At 57.9% G+C, this 16,616-nt stretch overlaps 1 protein-coding gene across 1 annotated transcript in view; it reads left to right on the forward strand.

The window, feature by feature from the left end:
* Positions 1–167: 167 nt before the first annotated feature.
* Positions 168–16,616, forward strand: part of LOC104512110 (alpha-2-macroglobulin-like protein 1) — a gene marked incomplete at both ends in the record, with an annotated part of 17,683 nt that continues 1,234 nt past the window's right edge. Inside the window, 36 exons of the mRNA XM_010154960.1 lie at positions 168–401; positions 729–786; positions 870–1,015; positions 1,317–1,463; positions 2,935–3,056; positions 3,413–3,638; positions 3,715–3,841; positions 4,103–4,224; positions 7,145–7,225; positions 7,658–7,817; positions 8,122–8,174; positions 8,831–8,851; positions 9,045–9,198; positions 9,350–9,434; positions 9,533–9,665; positions 9,749–9,863; positions 10,526–10,635; positions 10,790–10,954; positions 11,120–11,347; positions 11,646–11,703; positions 11,787–11,932; positions 12,177–12,326; positions 12,507–12,620; positions 12,967–13,063; positions 13,303–13,453; positions 13,633–13,858; positions 13,927–14,053; positions 14,322–14,443; positions 14,625–14,694; positions 14,910–14,984; positions 15,136–15,312; positions 15,503–15,584; positions 15,718–15,874; positions 16,021–16,095; positions 16,265–16,421; positions 16,541–16,556. Coding sequence (XP_010153262.1) covers positions 168–401; positions 729–786; positions 870–1,015; positions 1,317–1,463; positions 2,935–3,056; positions 3,413–3,638; positions 3,715–3,841; positions 4,103–4,224; positions 7,145–7,225; positions 7,658–7,817; positions 8,122–8,174; positions 8,831–8,851; positions 9,045–9,198; positions 9,350–9,434; positions 9,533–9,665; positions 9,749–9,863; positions 10,526–10,635; positions 10,790–10,954; positions 11,120–11,347; positions 11,646–11,703; positions 11,787–11,932; positions 12,177–12,326; positions 12,507–12,620; positions 12,967–13,063; positions 13,303–13,453; positions 13,633–13,858; positions 13,927–14,053; positions 14,322–14,443; positions 14,625–14,694; positions 14,910–14,984; positions 15,136–15,312; positions 15,503–15,584; positions 15,718–15,874; positions 16,021–16,095; positions 16,265–16,421; positions 16,541–16,556 — 4,487 coding nt within the window. The remainder of the gene's footprint in view (positions 402–728; positions 787–869; positions 1,016–1,316; positions 1,464–2,934; positions 3,057–3,412; positions 3,639–3,714; positions 3,842–4,102; positions 4,225–7,144; positions 7,226–7,657; positions 7,818–8,121; positions 8,175–8,830; positions 8,852–9,044; positions 9,199–9,349; positions 9,435–9,532; positions 9,666–9,748; positions 9,864–10,525; positions 10,636–10,789; positions 10,955–11,119; positions 11,348–11,645; positions 11,704–11,786; positions 11,933–12,176; positions 12,327–12,506; positions 12,621–12,966; positions 13,064–13,302; positions 13,454–13,632; positions 13,859–13,926; positions 14,054–14,321; positions 14,444–14,624; positions 14,695–14,909; positions 14,985–15,135; positions 15,313–15,502; positions 15,585–15,717; positions 15,875–16,020; positions 16,096–16,264; positions 16,422–16,540; positions 16,557–16,616) is intronic.

The raw sequence follows: 16,616 nt of genomic DNA on the forward strand, positions 1-16,616 counted from the left end.
CCTTTCCTGGCTGAACCCAGCAGCTGGACTGTGTTTCTTGGCATGCTCCTGCAGGAATGTCACAGCCAAGCACGCAGTAGTTGCGGCTGCAGAGTGCCTTTCCACCCCTACATGCTCTGCTGCTGAGCTGATCTTTGTCGTTGAGAGCCTCAATTTCCCTTCCTCAGGGTGAGCTCAAGGATTACCCACCAGCCTCGGAGCATGAAGGCAAGGAGCATCTCAAGTATCGAAGTGTCACTCGCTCCCTGAATCTCCTCTATTCGGACTACAAAAGCTTCCTGAGGATCCACAGGGTGAAAAGGAAGCTGCCTTGCGGCCAGCCCCAGAGGCTCTTGGTGGATTACTTCTTTGATGAGAATGTCGAGGGGATCAAGCAGCAGAGTCTGGACGTGGTCTTACTTGTGAGCCTTCACCTGGGGAGAGATGGGAGGTTATGCATGAAGGGCAGAGCTCAGGGGAGGAGAATGATGCTGTCCAGGGTGTGGGGCTAAGTCTTCCCCTCCAGACAAAGCCATTTCCAGCCAACCCCGGGCAGGTACTCTTGCGTTCAGGACTCAGGGATGGACCCTGGGGCTGTAAGGCCTTGGGACACCATTTCCATCCCTCCTGCAGGATGCTGCTCTAATAATGTCTCCCTGAGAATCCCCCACATCCTCCCTTTCATCTGCTTGTGACAGTTCCCTCCCTACTCAGCATCCGCTTCCTTGTCCCCATCTCCTCCTCTGCAGGTCCTGGCCAAGGGGACCATTGCCACTGTCTTCAGGAGAGAGCTGCCTCAAGAGGCTGGTAGGTCCACAGACATGGACAGGCTGTGCAGGGCTCTGCTCTCTGTGCCTGGTCCTCATCTCCCCTCCTTCCCCACGGTCCAGGGCTGAGAGGCTCCTTCTCCCTGGAGCTGCCCATCGGCCCCGAGCTGGCACCCACGGCCAAAGTGCTGGGCTACACGGTGCTGCCCAACGGTGAGATGGTGGCTGACAGCACCGAGCTCAAGGTGGCCAAGTGCTTTCCCAACAAGGTGAGACAGGGCTGACGGAGTCAGGGTGCTGCTGCCAGGCCTGGTGGTGAGATGTGGGCACTGAACTTTGCTCTTCAGCAGAGCCTTTCCTCACCCCCTGCAACTGGCAGGTCCCAGACTCTCCTTTCACGGAGGGGTTTCCTTCCTCTCCCATTCCTGTTGCTGCTGCAAGCCATCCTTTGGTTTTGATCTTAGTCCTCACTCTCCATCCTCCACTGGCGCTTGGGTTCACGCTGCGGCACAAAGGTCCTCCCTGGGACCAGCCCCCCTCTGCCCTAACCCAAAGGCTTCCCCTCTCCAGGTGACTCTGTCCTTGGAGCAGAGGGCTCTGGTGGGCTCACAACTCCGCCTGAAGGTGCAAGCTTCCCCAGGGTCGCTCTGCACCATCTACACTGTGGATCAACACACGCAGTCCTCTGGTTCCCCGGTCAAGCTCAGCCCCAGCACAGTGAGTCTGGAGTAATGTCAAAGCTGGGCTGTCCTTTTCCGCAATGAGCCCTTCCCGAGGGACCCATGGGTGGGGCATGGGGACAGCAGTTTCTTTCCACTGTCCCCCATTTTAGTGGACCTTGGGGGAGTTGCCTCTTCAGGATGAATACTGAGTGTCCAGAAGCCCCCAGCGAGCCCCTGGTACTCATGGACTTTGGGGCTTTTCAGAGGAGATTGTGCTTTGGAGACTGAGGGGGATGAGCTGCAGAATTGCTCCCTGGTGCCTCCTGGGGTGGAAATCTTGAAGAGAGGGTGTGGGCAGCGGAGAACATGCCGTGCTTTGGGGAGAAGAGAGATGGGGCAGTGGTGGGTCCCAGCAGAGGGGCCGGTGGCAGGGCAGCATCACTGTGATGACTGGGGAGGGGCAGAAGCTACAGGGTGGTTCCAGGGGCAAAAGGGGAGGGAGCTAGGCCCAGGAGCGTTTCATGTTTTCCTCACCCAAAGTTCACGTTTGGTTTAGGTCTATAACTTACTGCCGAAGTTTCCTGAACAAACCTCTCATTTTGAAGACGAAGAATACAACTGTGGGATAAATAGCGGATTTGGGATGGGAATACGTCCAGCCATTAACTGCTATGATGCGCCAGGGAGTGGCGGGAGAGAATGCCGCCGCAGGCTGTGGCGCAGGGAGGTTCTGGTGTCTAAAATCTTAACAACACCCTACTGCCACATTATGGTATGAGACCTCCTACCTCACACTCCTCTTCCTCCCAGGAAGGATTACTCCAGGTGCTGGGGGCACCCGGTCCTTCACCCAGCTCATGTCTGTGCTCATGAACCATGCTCTTACAGCCCCCAAATAACATGCTCTGCCTCTCGCTTCACCAGCCAAGGACAGACGTGAAATGCATCCATCAGTCCAGGCACAATGGCATTTCACAGGGATGGGGCTAAGCTCTGCTCTTCCCATCACAAATCTGGGCTTGGAGCAAACAGCATAGATCGTCCTGGCATTCCCCTGCTTTCTGGGTGTGCGTGTCTTCCACTGGCAGCGAACGCAGGGGTCGGGGGTGTTTGGGAATGGAGCTGGCAGAGCAGATCCACCAGACCTTTCCCAACTGTGCCTGGTGCAGCTGCTTCCGTTGGCACAGATATTCCACTCCTGCACTCTCATTGCAGCGGGGCTTACTGATCTTTGGGAGCCCTGTTCTGGCATGGATCTTTACAGACATGTCAATTCCTTGTGTCAGAGATGGGTGGAAGGACGTTCTGGTACCTCTGGGCTTCCACATGGTGCTATTCTCTCTTACATGTCATGTTTCAGGATGCAGGTTTGAAAATTGCCACCAATGCTCATCTGGGCTGTGAACCAGACATCCAGCTCCAAAGACACGAAAGCCTTTTAGACTCCTCAGGCGAGTATCTAACAGCTGACCCGGTGGCTGCAAAAGGGCGGTGGGGATCCTGCCTCCTTCCGTCCTTTCTGGCAGCACAGTCAAGTCGTGGCCCTGTTTGCAGGAGCAGGCCTGGAGGAGGATGACAGTGTCATGCAGGACACAGGGACAAATATGTATTTCTTGGGGACGTGGCTGTGGGAGCTGGTCCCTGTGGGGTGAGTAAGGACCCCAAGCAGACCTCAAGCCATGGGACTGCCCTGATTGCATCAGCTTCACCTCTGAGTGCAGCACCCAGACATCCGTTTTGGTGTCCATGTATCCAGGAGTGAGACTGAGACATGTCCAACCCCTTCCCTTAGAGCTCTGCACCAACCCCAGGAGAGACTGGGGCAGACTGAGTCCTGTAGACAGGGGATGCCATAAGAGATAAGAGCACTGATGGTGCCTCTGCCCAAGTGATGGCTATTGATGGTCCCCAGCACCTAGAGGAAGGGGGGTGGCATGTTCCTTCTGCTGGCTCTGCTCATCAGACCCAGCCTGCAAGGCCTGTCCATTTTCTACCACCCCGCAGGGATGGGGGGTCTGCAGACGTGACAGTGATGGTGCCCAATACCACCATGGAGTGGGAAATTGGGATGTTCTGCACGGCACCGCAGGGCTTTGGGCTGGCCCCTTCCACCACCCTCACGGCCTTCAAGCCCTTCTTCGTGGAGCTGGCGCTGCCCTACGCTGTGGTCCGCCATGAAGCCTTCACCCTCATGGCCACCGTCTCCAACCACTTGCAGCAGTGCCTGTGGGTGAGTGGGGCTGGAGAGGGGGTCCTGGACTTGGGGTCTGGCAGGGGCTGATGGAGCCATGGCCATGGTCCGGCAGGTTCAGGTTATGCTGGTGGAGCTGGCAGAGCTGGAGGTGTCAGGGGGCGAGGATGGGGCGCACAGAGACTGTGTCTGCGCGAATGAAGAAAGGACATTTCAGTGGGGTGTGCGAGCCAGCAGCCTGGGTATGGAGGGGATGGGAAACAGCTGGGGAGGGGGAAGATGTCTTGTAAAACTCCTCTTTGTCACTGCTTTTCTGGTCCTTTCCTCTGCCCCCAGCTCCCTCTCCCCTCCCCTCTCTCCCCTTTCCCTTCTCCACTTTCCAGCTTCTTCCCTCCATTTTCCGGTCCCATTGCACCCTCCTCCTTCCCCGTCTCCCCAAGATGGCTCTGAGCTGAAGCCAGCCCCAAGATTGTCACAGTAACATCCAACATCTGACTCCACAGGGGAGGTGAATGTCACAGTCATCGCCAAGGCCCTGCACTCGGAGAAGCTCTGTGGCACCGAGATGCCCGTGGTGCTTGCCCATGGACACATGGACACCGACACGGAACTCCTGACAGTGCAGGTGAGCAGAATGAGGCAGTGGGCTTGCACCCTCCCCTTGCTGGGACGAGAGCTGCAGCCAAAGTTGTTGGCCCCAGAGTGGAGCAGAGCATCTCCCCATCCCTTGGCCAGGCTGGATGGTGCCTGTGGGTGCTTCAGGGTGTGGGGAGAGCATCAGCACCCAGCGCACAGCGAGAGTGTGTCCTTGTGTAGGTGCTGTCAGTGGGATGGTGCTTTCCCTTCCCTTTTGGGGTGAGAGTGGTAGATGTGAGGCCACTGATGTTTGGTTTTCTCCTCTCATCACACCATGCATGGGGCTGCTCCCAGGACAGTTTTGCTTGGCCTGGGTGGTCCTGAGCCCTCCTGGTCTGTCAGAGCTTCTGGGCTGCTGGTGGGGATGGGGTTCAGGTGGGGTGTTTGTCAGAGGAGAGGAGACATTTCTGGAACAGAGAAGGGATGGCTGACTCTGATCTCGGTCTCATACATGCCATATTCTTGGTTTTAAAGGCTTCAAGACCGATGTGAAGGAAAATCGCAGCTGCCTGGCTGTCCCTCTGCTCCTGACCCCATCGACAGCCGTGGTCTCAAGGGCTGGCAGCCTCTTCCCATCCCTGCCACTACATCCCTTTCACCTGACCCGGCAGGAGCCTGCAGCAACATCATTGAGACAGAACTCTGAATCTCAGCCCCACTCCTCAGCAGCCCTGTCACCCTGTGTGGGTCGGGGGCTGCCCCAGGGAGCTTCCTTTGGAGATCAGTGCAAGGCAGGTGGCTGGGCAGGGAGAGGCTGCTCAGAGCTGCCCCGAGCACAGCCCTGCACCTGTCCCTGCTCAGCCAGGCTGGAAAATAAAGAAAAATGCAAGTGAGATAAGGGAAGTGGAAGTGGCAAAATGTTTTTCTTGCAAGAAAGCTTCTTTCCTTCAGGCTCTTTGCCACCACCCCTGACCAAAGCCAGATCTGTGTCCCAAAATAGACTTCATTAGGGTCAGCGTTCCTGTCTGCCTTCATGATGTGTCAGCAGAGCCATACCTTCCCTTTGCTGAGTGTAAAGAGCAGAGACCAAACCACGGGGAGCATTCAGTGCATGGGCGACGAGGCAGCAGAAGAAACAGTACAACGTGGGGTCAGTGGTGCCTGCTCAGGAAGGGCTGGGGGACAGCGCACTCCATGTCCTGCTCCAAAGCCACCAGCAGCACCTAATGACAACTCCCCCATGCAGTGTTTCCCCCTGGCGACCCCACAGGCACCACTCGGAGAGGCAGAGGCCACCACTGCTCCCATATCGATCTCCCCTTGTCCATGCTGCTCATGGCCCCCACTGCATCCTGCCCCATGCTCCAAAGGGCTCGCTGTGCCAGTGGCCCCAATCTCCTTGGCATGTTGCACCATCCCCAGGATGCCTGGTGGGGCACTGACCCCTGTCCCATCCTGGGGTGCAAGGACGGGCTTGGGGCCATTCCCCCCCCTTGTGTTCATAGGGGTGGTGGGTACCATCCTCCTCTGGACACCGACACCGTGTGGGGCAGGGAGGTGAGCAAAGGCCCACATCCAGCAACACCCAAGCAGGGACAGGAGTGTGGGGACAGGAGCTCAAGGGGTCAGCCCCATCCATGGCTTCCCACAGAGCTGCCTCCACCTGTCCCCATGTCCCCAAAGGGAAGGGGACTACAACACCCTGGAACAGGGGATGCACTCAGGACACTGTGTAGCTGTTGTGGAGCTGCCTCAACTTCCCCAAATTCCCACCAGGACAGGAAGAGGCAACTCAGCCCATGCCCCGGCCAGTGTCCCACTCCCAGGCACAGTGCTCGGAGGAACGAGAGCAGGTGGCACTGGTATGACAGCCGAACGCTGTCCTGCTCCTGTGCCCATAACTGATGTGATGAAATTGGAGAAAACCAGGCAAAAAGACAGCCTGAGACCTGAAATCAGCCCGGATAGCTACTTTCGGCTAAATTCAAAATACGTGGAAACAAGCCTTTCTGAGAAATTGCCCCCAACTCACAGGCTGTTCTCATGATGTGCTGCTTACTCTCATTTGGGGAACTCGTTCCCGCTATCATTTCCCAGCAAACTGGTGTGTGGGTGAGTCCCCTGGTTTTGAACCTCTATAACCTATGGGCCCCTTTCCTCAAATTGCAAAAATCTGTCCAAGCCTTGAACCCAGGAGGTTGTGGGCAGATGGTAAACATTGCCCTGGCTATATCTGCAGGTCCATGCCAGATCCCTCTGCCAACCCTTGTTTGCTCGCTGGGTGGAAAGCAGAGATCTCATTGCAGAGCCTGCAGCAGCGCAGCTGCAGGTCTGCAGCACTCCAGCACGTGGAGAAGGAGGCTGTGGCCATCCCTGACATCCATTTGCAGCTGGAGACATGAGGCCTCCGGCTGCCCTGCCCAGTCTGCTGCTGCTCATCCTGCACCTCCCAGCTGGGGTGTCTGCGGCACCGTAAGCCCTCTCTGTGTCTGTCTGTCTGTCTGTGCCCAGTGGGAGGGCATTCAGTCTTGGCTCCTTGGCAGCATAGGTGGGAGATAATCCTTCCTGTGCATGTGATTGTTGGCCAGGGTGGAAATGCCCAGGCTGATGGCTTGTCCCTGCCCATGAGCATCAAAGGCTTGGCACCTGGGCACTGCTGGGGCTGGTGGCTCTGGGCTGGTTTATTGGTGGTGTTGCTTGGTTTGCAGCCTGTGTGTAAGCAGACCCTTTGCTTGCTGAGCTGGGGAGTTAATGGGAGGCTGGAGGAGGTGGCCCTACACCCCAGCACACGTTTCTGTGCACCCAGGAGCTTATCAAGCCTCATTCCCACATCTCTCATGCCAGCACTTCTCCTTATCAGGCATTACGTGGTCACGTTCCCTGCTGTGATCTACCATCCATACACAGCGATGCTGTGGGTCCATCTCAGTGGCCTCCAAGAGCCCGTCCAGGTGACCGTCCAACTGCAGAGAGCAGATGGGACCCATAACATCACCCTGCTAGAGAGGAAAGTCCAGGAGCCTCACCTGTACCTGAACATCACCTTCCCCGTAAGTGTCCCTCCGTGCACAGCCAGAAGCGTAGAGGGAATGCCTGGGACACACCACTGCCTCCATGCAGAGCAGTTCCCACCAGCTCCTCTGAGCACAGGGCTGTGGTCTCCACACTGCTGTGCAGCCCTCCACCTCTGCAGCTGGAGGAGTATGGGAGCAGGCATGACTTCCCCATATTTTGGTAGGGTCTCATCAACCCCACAGGCAAATGACTCAAGACTCAGCCCAGTTATTCAGTGGCTGAAATAATCCCCGGTAGCAGACCTGCAGGCTAGGGCAGAGTGTTGGGGGGATATTTGTTCCCAGACCCCGGCTTGGGGAAGGGGTTCCGATGTGCGAGGAGTGCTCTGGGCCACTGGGATTGAGCAGAGCATCTTGGCCATGGCATGTGCCCTGTCCTCATCTGGTGCCTGGTGTTTCCCCCAACAGGCTCCAGCTCCCTCCAAGGGGAAGGAGGAAATCGTAGACCTGCATGTCTCAATCCAAGGAGAGTCCCTGGATGTCTCCAAGAAGAAGGTGATGCTGAAAGCCCTGAAACCTGGGATCTTTGTACAGACAGACAAGGCTGTCTACAAGCCTGGCCAGCAAGGTGAGGGGGGGCAGGATGGACTAGCCTGCTCTGGGCTGAAGGATCTGATGGGAGAGAGGGGCGGGAGGCTCAGCCGTGCTACCCTGCACAGAAACAGGATGGCTCATCCTAGGATGCACTGGGACCCCCTGCACTGGCCCAGGGCAATGCCAGAACATGCTGGCAAGACTGAAGACTGTGCTGCTTGGGGGCAGTGCCCCACTGCAGAGCTCAGAGTGGATTTCCATCCACCTTCCCCATGGGGAAACACCCTCCCTATGCATGAACCCACCACTCACTCCTGCATCCCTGTTTCTTCTTCCAGTGAAGTTTCGAATTGTCTCTTTGGATAAAGACTTCACTCCCAGCAATAAGAAGGTGAGAGCAGGACTGGGGAAGCGGGGAGGTGACAGAGCTCATCTGCATGGCCCTCCTACAGTCTCGGCAAGCCGTGAGAGCTGCCGGAGTCAGCCAGCACCTTTCCCCTTGGGAATCCTGCCCCAGCCAGCTCTGCCTGGGTGTTTGCTCCCCAGGGGCAGCAGTGTCCAGTGTTGTTTACGCAGGTTTCAGCAGGGTATGGAAAGAGAGAATTGAATATGGAACAGGGGAACTTGCCCACTTAAGCTTTCAGTTAGGGACATAGTGATGGTGAATGGGAAGCAGGGAAAGTGCTATTGATATCCATCAAGTCATCAGACACCAGGATTACAGGTGAGTTCAGTCTCTCCTGAGCAACCAGCTGTGTCTCTGGAAATGCAGGAGGTTCCCAGGTGGAATCATTGCTGGCTGCTTGCAAAGGCACTAGGAGATGCCACCTCTCCGTGCCATGCCGGCAGTGCCCTCCACTAATCCCAGCCAGACCAACCCACAGTCTCAACATCAATGCCAAAGAAAACCAAAGGGCTGGAAGTTTACAGCAGCCCACAAAAAATTCCCACTCTACTCCATCCATGGCTCCATAGGTGTCCCCATCCTGGTGAGACCCCAGGAAAGGCTATGAACATCTCCTCTAACCATCTCTTCTTGCCTTGCAGCTGCCCCTCGTGTTCCTGAAGGTCAGTCTGAGGGCAGAGAGGGGCTCCTGGGAAGTGTGGGCTTGGGAAGGCAGCATGGCTGGGAGAGGAGGAGCATAATGCAGCCCTTATTATGGGCTGTTAATGATAAGGGCTGCATTATGCTGTTATGGGCTGTTTTATCAGGGGGTGCTGGGGTCCCCAGGGTGCAGACGCCATATGTCCCTGTGTGCAGGATCCCCATGGGAACCGCGTGGCGCAGTGGCGGGATATGAGCCCTCGTCAGGCCATCGTGGACCTGTCCCTCCCGCTGGCTGCAGAGCCAGCCCTGGGCACGTACACCATCGAGGTGGGGGGGAAGAGACACTCCTTCAGTGTGGAGGAATATGGTATGTGGGGACCGTGGTCGGGAGGTGCACGGTGGGGGGGAGCCTATATTGGCTTGTGTTTCTGGGCAGTATGTCTTACCCCCCACATCCAGCCACCCAAGCTCCATTGTCCTTGGAGTGACAGCCCTCTCTCCTTTTGCTTCTCCCCCAGTGCTGCCCAAGTTTGAGATGACCATTGATCTCCCCGCTGTGGTGCTGGAGAAGGACCAGAAGTTCCAGATGAAAATTTGTGGACGGTGAGCCCAAAACAGGCTGCACAGGGAAGAGGGAGGGCATGAGGGATCTGACATGACATGGTCCATCAGGAACACTCTCACCACCCCCCACCCAACAGGTACACCTACGGGAAGCCCGTCCAGGGGAAGGTCCAGGCCAGCTTGTGCCAGCCCCTCAGGCACAGCAGGTTCGTGTACATACTTTCCAGTCACCCCCAGAAAGAGATGAACTGCATCGAGGTTAGCGGGCAGGTGAGCACGCTGGGGAGCGGGGATGCTGCTGGGACAGCCCCTTCCTGAGACTGCTGCTAACGGGGCTGGCTCTCTCCCTCCAGACCGAGAAGAACGGCTGCTTTTCGACAGAGGTTTTGTTGTCTGCCTTCAGCCTGACCAGCTCCAGGTACCAGAAGCAACTCCAAGTCCAGGCATCGCTGGTGGAGGATGGGACAGGTAGGGACAGCAGTGCTCTCCTGCTTGGGAATGGGCGTTGCATTCATCCCTGCTTGCACTCAAATGCACGTGGGTATTGATCTTCTCTGGGGAAGCCCAAAAGCAACGCTGTGACTCTGAGGTGCATGTGTACGGGGACCGGGTGCAGGTGGGGTGTGAGCCAGGCAGTACTCCTGGTTCTGACCAGGAGACAAAACCACCCTTCAGCAACTCTCCTGATGCCATGGCTAGCAGGGAGTCGAGTCCTTAGGATGCAAGGGAGTGATTTCGCCCATTCTGGTGGCGTGACTTTGTTCTTTGAGATAATCCACCTCACCCACCACTCAGTCCCACCAGGATGACCACCAGTGGCTTGCTTCAGAGAAAAAGGAGAAGACTAGGGTTGTCCCAGGCCCACTGGCACTGAGGTGGGCCTGCATCATGGTCCTTTGGTGAAGCACCTTTTGAGAAGACTCTACAGCCAGCTGGGCCATGGCTTTATGTCTAAAACCTGCCCTAGAGGCTTTGCTCCTCTTGTAGGAGGTGTGAACTGTGCTCAAAAGCTCAAAGCTGCCAGCTGCAGAAGGAAAACCTAAAATGTGCAGGAACCTTTTCTGCACCCTGACAGGGGAGCTGGCAGCAACATCCTGCAACATCCTCAGCTCCCCACTCCCTCTCCACAGGGCTGGAGCTGAAAAACACCAAGAGCTGCAAGTTTTTACCCGAAATCCTCACCGTCACCTTTGAAAATACTGATGATTTCTACAAGCCTGGCATTCACTACACTGGGACGGTAATGGGGGTGTCCCCACAACCCACAGGGCTCCCCTGCACCCTCCTGTGCACAATCGTGGTCCCACTGACCCCCAACGCTGCTCTCCTGCCCCTGCCCTGTGCCCCATTCCTGCAGCCCAATCTGGGGCATGTTGCCTTCACTCCCAGTGCAGATGTTGCTGAAGGGAGCCGATGGCTCCGTGCTGCCACAGAAGCAGCTCCTGCTCGTCGTTAGCTGGGGAGGAAAAGACACGCGGCAGACCTTCCTGACAGACAGAGCAGGGAGAGCCTCCTTCGAGCTGGAGACCTCTGGTTGGAGTGGCACGGTCTCTCTGCGTGTAAGTGACCCAACTCCCAGCCCTTGGGGGTCCCTGTGCTGCTTTTTCCAGCAGTACTGTGATAGGACCTCTCCAAGCCTGCCTCAGCAATGCCTTGCTCTGGAACCAGCACCTTGCAGGTTGCTGGATGGCTCCACCATCCTGATTTCTACCTCCATCACTCAGGGTGATGTCAACAAGACAGCTCACACCCAGAACGACGGCTCAACATCTGTCTACCAAGATGCCTACATGTACCTCAGGCCCTTCTTTTCAGCAAGCAGGAGCTTCCTGCGGATCCGCCAGCTGGAGAGCGAGCTGCCCTGTGGCCAGCCTCAGAAGCTCTGGGTGGACTACATCTTCAGCAAGGAGGCCTTGGGGGCTGAATTGGAAAGCCTGGACGTGGTCTTCCTGGTGAGCCCCAAGCTGTGGGAGGTTGGGCAGCGGGTGTTAGGGTGGCTGTGTTCATGGCTGTGTCCCTGAGGACAAGACAATGAGCAATCTGTCCTGGCTAGACCGAGAGACCTACAGCTGTTAGTCAAGGTGTCTGCTGGCACTGTTGGACCTGCGTGCCAATGGGAGACATGGGGGGTTTGGAGACTGGTCAAGGTCAAAAACCATCCTGACACTCGCCCTTGGGTCCATTCTCCATCAGGGCATTTTGGTTCCCTGTTCAACAACAAGTTTAGTTGTTCCATCTCCTCCTCTGCAGGTCCTGGCCAAGGGGACCATTGCCACTGTCTTCAGGAGAGAGCTGCCTCAAGAGGCTGGTAGGTCCACAGGCATGGACAGGCTGTGCAGGGCTCTGCTCTCTGTGCCTGGTCCTCATCTCCCCTCCTTCCCCACGGTCCAGGGCTGAGAGGCTCCTTCTCCCTGGAGCTGCCCATCGGCCCCGAGCTGGCACCCACGGCCAAGGTGCTGGGCTACACGGTGCTGCCCAACGGTGAGATGGTGGCTGACAGCACCGAGCTCAAGGTGGCCAAGTGCTTTCCCAACAAGGTGAGATGAAGTTGCTGGAGATGGGGCTATCACACCATGGCTTGTCCGTAGGTGCATGCCCTGAGCTCCATCCTGCTCCAGATGTATCACACCATCACAGGCTCTGTAACCCATGCCTTGATCCCGAAACCCTTGAGCTCAATTTTATCTTTGTCTAGAAGAGACCTCCACGGCTTGGTCATGCTCCTCCATGGGAGGTGGCTCCCCCCTGCCCTTTCCCCCTGATGACCCTGTCCCTCCCCAGGTGAAGATGGCTTTTTCGAAGGGCAGGGCTCTGCCCGGCTCAGCGTTGCAGCTGGAGCTGAAGGCTGCTCCAGGATCCCTGTGTGCCATCCGTGCTGTGGACCGCAGCGTGCTGCTCTTGAAGCCCGAGGCTGAGCTCAACACAGAGGCGGTGAGTGGTGGCACTGCCCAGGGCCCCTTCTGCAGCCCCAGGGAGCAGCTGGGGATGAGGGGCAAGAGCATTGGCTGGACCTCCCCTACAGAACTTGGAGCCATGAACTCCTGGGCAGTCCCACTCCTGGGCAGGGGGTAGGTGCCTGGCTGGTTTTATACCTAATGTGTTTATTCCCAGGTCTACAAAGTACTCCCTGAATTTGACTACCCCAGAAGCATTCAGGACCAACCACCCTGTTCAGAATTTTCTTGGGACTATCCCCCTGACTTCGGCATTCCAACCATCCCACTTGTACCGAGACAGCGAGACTTCTTTCACCCTCCAAGGAGGCATCACTTACATTCTTTGCGGAGGAATTCCCAGATGGACACCTACAAGTTATTTAAGGTAGAGGCCTTGCCTGCCTGTGCCTCCTGTTTCCTCCTCATCAAGGAGCTGGCTGTGGGTTGCTCAGGGTGCCAGCAAAGCACAGCAGTATCCTGTGAAATCCACACTGGTGGCAAAGGACTTTCCCATACATCCCAGGCTTTGACCGTTGCCCACTTGTCTTCTGCAGCTCTGTGACTGTTTACTTCTGGGATGGGGATATTTCTCCTGCTGGGTTTTGGAGAAGGACAACCTCTTTTCTTTTTCACAGAATGCAGCACTGAAACTTTTCACCAACGCCAAGACCAGTGATGTTTGCAAAGGGGTGATTGGCTTTCCTGGGATGGCGGGTCCCCAAGGTCCAAGAGGTCAGCACATCCCTCGGCTTGCTCGCTCTGCTGAGCCCCCTCGGGAGAAGAGAGCAAAGAGCTGGTGCCCAGTCCTGTCTCCCGTGTGCTCACGGGAACTTGGAGCCATCCTGAAAATACACTTGGCATCAAAGAGATGGAAGAGGATTGAAAAGGGGTCACTTTTGGGCTGCCTGTGGGCGAGGTCCAACTGAGATGCAGACACCTGTGGACCCTAACTTCTGCTCTGCCTTTTCCAGGTGGCTTTGATTCTTTTGTCACCTATGCGTGGAAACAAACTGATGTCCAAAAAGTAGGTAGTGGTGTCCAAGAAATCGCTGAACATGAAGAGCCATCGGAAACCCGGACATATTTCCCAGAGACGTGGCTGTGGGACCTGGTCCCTGTGGGGTGAGCGAGGATGGTCCCCATGGAGCTGGTCCTCTCCCCACCTCTCCTCCTACATGGAGGGAGTTTGGGGACCTCAGAATGGCTCCTTCTCCCATAGGAAGAGAGCCAGCCCAGCTGGGGATGGCACCAGCTGTGGGTGGATGCGGTGGGATGGTGTCACGATGTTCTCCACCCCACAGGGATGGGGGCTCTGAGGAGGTGACAGTGACAGTGCCCGATACCATCACCCAGTGGGAAGCTGGGATGTTCTGCACGGCACCGCAGGGCTTGGGGCTGGCCCCTTCCACCACCCTCACGGCCTTCAAGCCCTTCTTCGTGGAGCTGGCGCTGCCCTACGCTGTGGTCCGCCATGAAGCCTTCACCCTCGTGGCCACCGTCTTCAACTATCTGCGACAGTGCCTGCGGGTGAGTGGGGCCGGGGAGGGGACCCTGGGTCTAGGGTCTGGCGGGGGCTGATGGCCATGGTCCGGCAGGTTCGGGTGACGCTGGCAGAGTCTGCAGAGCTGGAGGTGTCGGCGAGTGCAGATGAGGTGTATGGTGGTTGCATCTGCGCAGATGAAGCGAGGACCTTCCGGTGGGGCATGCGAGCCACCAGCCTGGGTATGGAACCCTCTGCCCTTCTTCCTGGGGAACCCCTCAGGGGATGGAGTGGGCAGGGAACATGGGAGTTGATGCAATACCACCTGGGAAGATCTGCTCCGCTCCACTCTCACCCTCCCCATTGCGTCCCAGCAATGCTCCTCAACATGGAGGTCCCTATCCCAACCCAGCCAGCCCCATACAAAGCCCCAGGGTTGATAAAAATCAGTGAGGCGGTAGTGTGGGCTGGGGGCTTTGTGCGGACTGAGTGCCCTGCTTGCATCTGCAGGGGAGGTGAACATCACCATCAGCACCCAGGCCCTCAGCTCCATGGAGCTCTGTGGCAATGAGATGCCTGTGGTGCCAGCCCAAGGGCGCGTGGACACCGTGATAAAGCCCTTGTTGGTGCAGGTCAGATGGGATATGGAGGAGGAAAGTGGGATGGGTGGACAGGATCTAAGCAGCCCTTGGTGTGCAGCGGGAGGACTGGGAGTGGGACAGCACCAGCCCCCAGCCTGGTGTACGACGCTGGGGGACAAGGGGACACGGCCGGTCCCTTCTCCTGACCCACTCTGATGCTGCTTCCTTACAGCCTGGCGGGATCCTGGTGGAGAAGGCACACAACTCCCTGCTCTGCCAGGAAGGTAGGACCAGCTTGGAGTGTCCAGCAGTGACACGGAGACATGGGGCAGGGACACTGGTCACAAGGGCCTCCAGGCCAGGGGAGCCAAGGCCCAGGGTCCACAGAGGCTCCCAGTTGACGTGTCCCACCTCAGCCTTCAGAGGATCAGGGCAGAAAGGGGGTGGGTGAGGGTACCATGGGGCCAGGCCAGGAGGAAGGGTCCATCCCCACTGTTGTTACCCTCCATCCCCACAGCTGCTGAAGAAATCTCCCTGGAGGTTCCTGCAAACATCCTGGAGGGCTCCCAGCGGGCCCACGTCACCATAATGGGTAAGGGACAGGCAGGCACGGAGGATGACTGAGGACATGGAGGGTGCAGAGCTCCATGGTGCAAGCTCAGCAGGACATGGGACCACCCGAAGCTGAGGTGGGAGGGAATACAGGGGACACAGCTGATGACAGTGCTCCTCACCTGGGACAGGTGACATTATGGGCAACGGTGTGCAGAACCTGTACCGCCTCCTGGCCATGCCCTATGGCTGTGGGGAGCAGAACATGGTCCGCTTCGCCCCCAACATCTACATCCAGCAGTACCTGGAGAAAAGCGGGCAGCTGCACCCCGACATCCGTGCCAAGGCGCAGGGCTTCCTGCAGAGCGGTGAGCGTCCCCGTTCCCCTCCTCTCCTGTCCCAGCCTGCCTTGCTGCTGAGGGACACCACCCCACCCCATCACCCCTTCCCATTTTCTACCTGTGCTGCGGGGTGAGTCTGGGCTCCAGGCTGCCTCTGGGTCCCCCAGGGGTGTAAAAAGACCATGGTGTAAAGCCTCATCCCCTCCTCCTCCCCCAGGATACCAGCGAGAGCTGCTCTACAAACACAGCGACGGCTCGTACAGTGCCTTTGGGAAGAGTGATACCAGCGGGAACACCTGGTGAGGGACCGCCAAGGCTCAGGCAGGCTGTGCAGCAGCATCCTTCTGGGGATCAGCCATCCCGGGACCCCCTGGCCGCCAAGCGTACCCCAGCCCTGCTCACCCATCCCTCCCATGTCTCTCGGGCTCACAGGCTGACAGCGTTTGTTCTCAAGTCCTTCGGGCAAGCCAGAGCCTACATGGCCATCGAGGAGCGGCACATCACAGACGCGCTGCGCTGGCTGCAGAAGCAGCAGCGGGAGACGGGCTGCTTCCGCAGCGTGGGGAAGCTCTTCAACAACGCCCTGCAGGTGGGTCAGTGGAGTGGGACATGGGGACACATGGCCGGAGCCAACTTGGCCCCAGCATGTCCCCGGTGTGTGGTCTAGGCAGTGGGGGAGTCCCCGTGCTGGTTGCGTGGCACAGCCAGACCCGTCTCCCGCTGTCCCCTTTGTAGGGTGGTGTCTCGGACGAGCTCTCGCTGTCGGCTTATGTCACCGCTTCGATGCTGGAGCTGGGGCTGTCCCCATTGGTGAGGATGACCCCATCTTTCCAAGGGGGCTGGTAGGGTGAGGACACGTGCTGGGGCAGGGAGTCCACCTCCCACCCAGACCTGGGGGCACCCGCTCTCACTGCGCAGAACTAGAGTCTGAGCGATGCCCACAGCCGTGGGCTGCCTCCTGACTCCAGTGCCGTGCCAGGACCCGAAGGTGAGCTCAGCCCTGCAATGCCTGGAGGCTTCGGCCACGGACAACCCCTACACGCAGGCGCTACTCGCCTATGTCTTTGGGTTGGCGGGGCGTGGGGAGCAGCAGCAAGCCCAGCTACAGAGCCTAGCCCAGCACAGCATCAGTACAGGTACCACCCAGCACGGGCAGCGTCCTCTCCAAGCAGTGCCATCCTCTGCCTGAGCCACCCCATCCCACCCCCAGGACTCCCCAGAGCAGGGGGCTGAGCTCCCACCCCTTTTCTCCCAGAGGGGCAGCTCTACTGGCAAAGGAAGGGCAAGGCTCTGCCACCCTCGCAGCCCTCCTGGGCTGCTGCTGCGCCGGC

Source organism: Eurypyga helias, unplaced genomic scaffold (assembly GCF_000690775.1).
Source record: "Eurypyga helias isolate BGI_N326 unplaced genomic scaffold, ASM69077v1 scaffold27297, whole genome shotgun sequence".
Classification (NCBI taxonomy): domain Eukaryota; kingdom Metazoa; phylum Chordata; class Aves; order Eurypygiformes; family Eurypygidae; genus Eurypyga; species Eurypyga helias.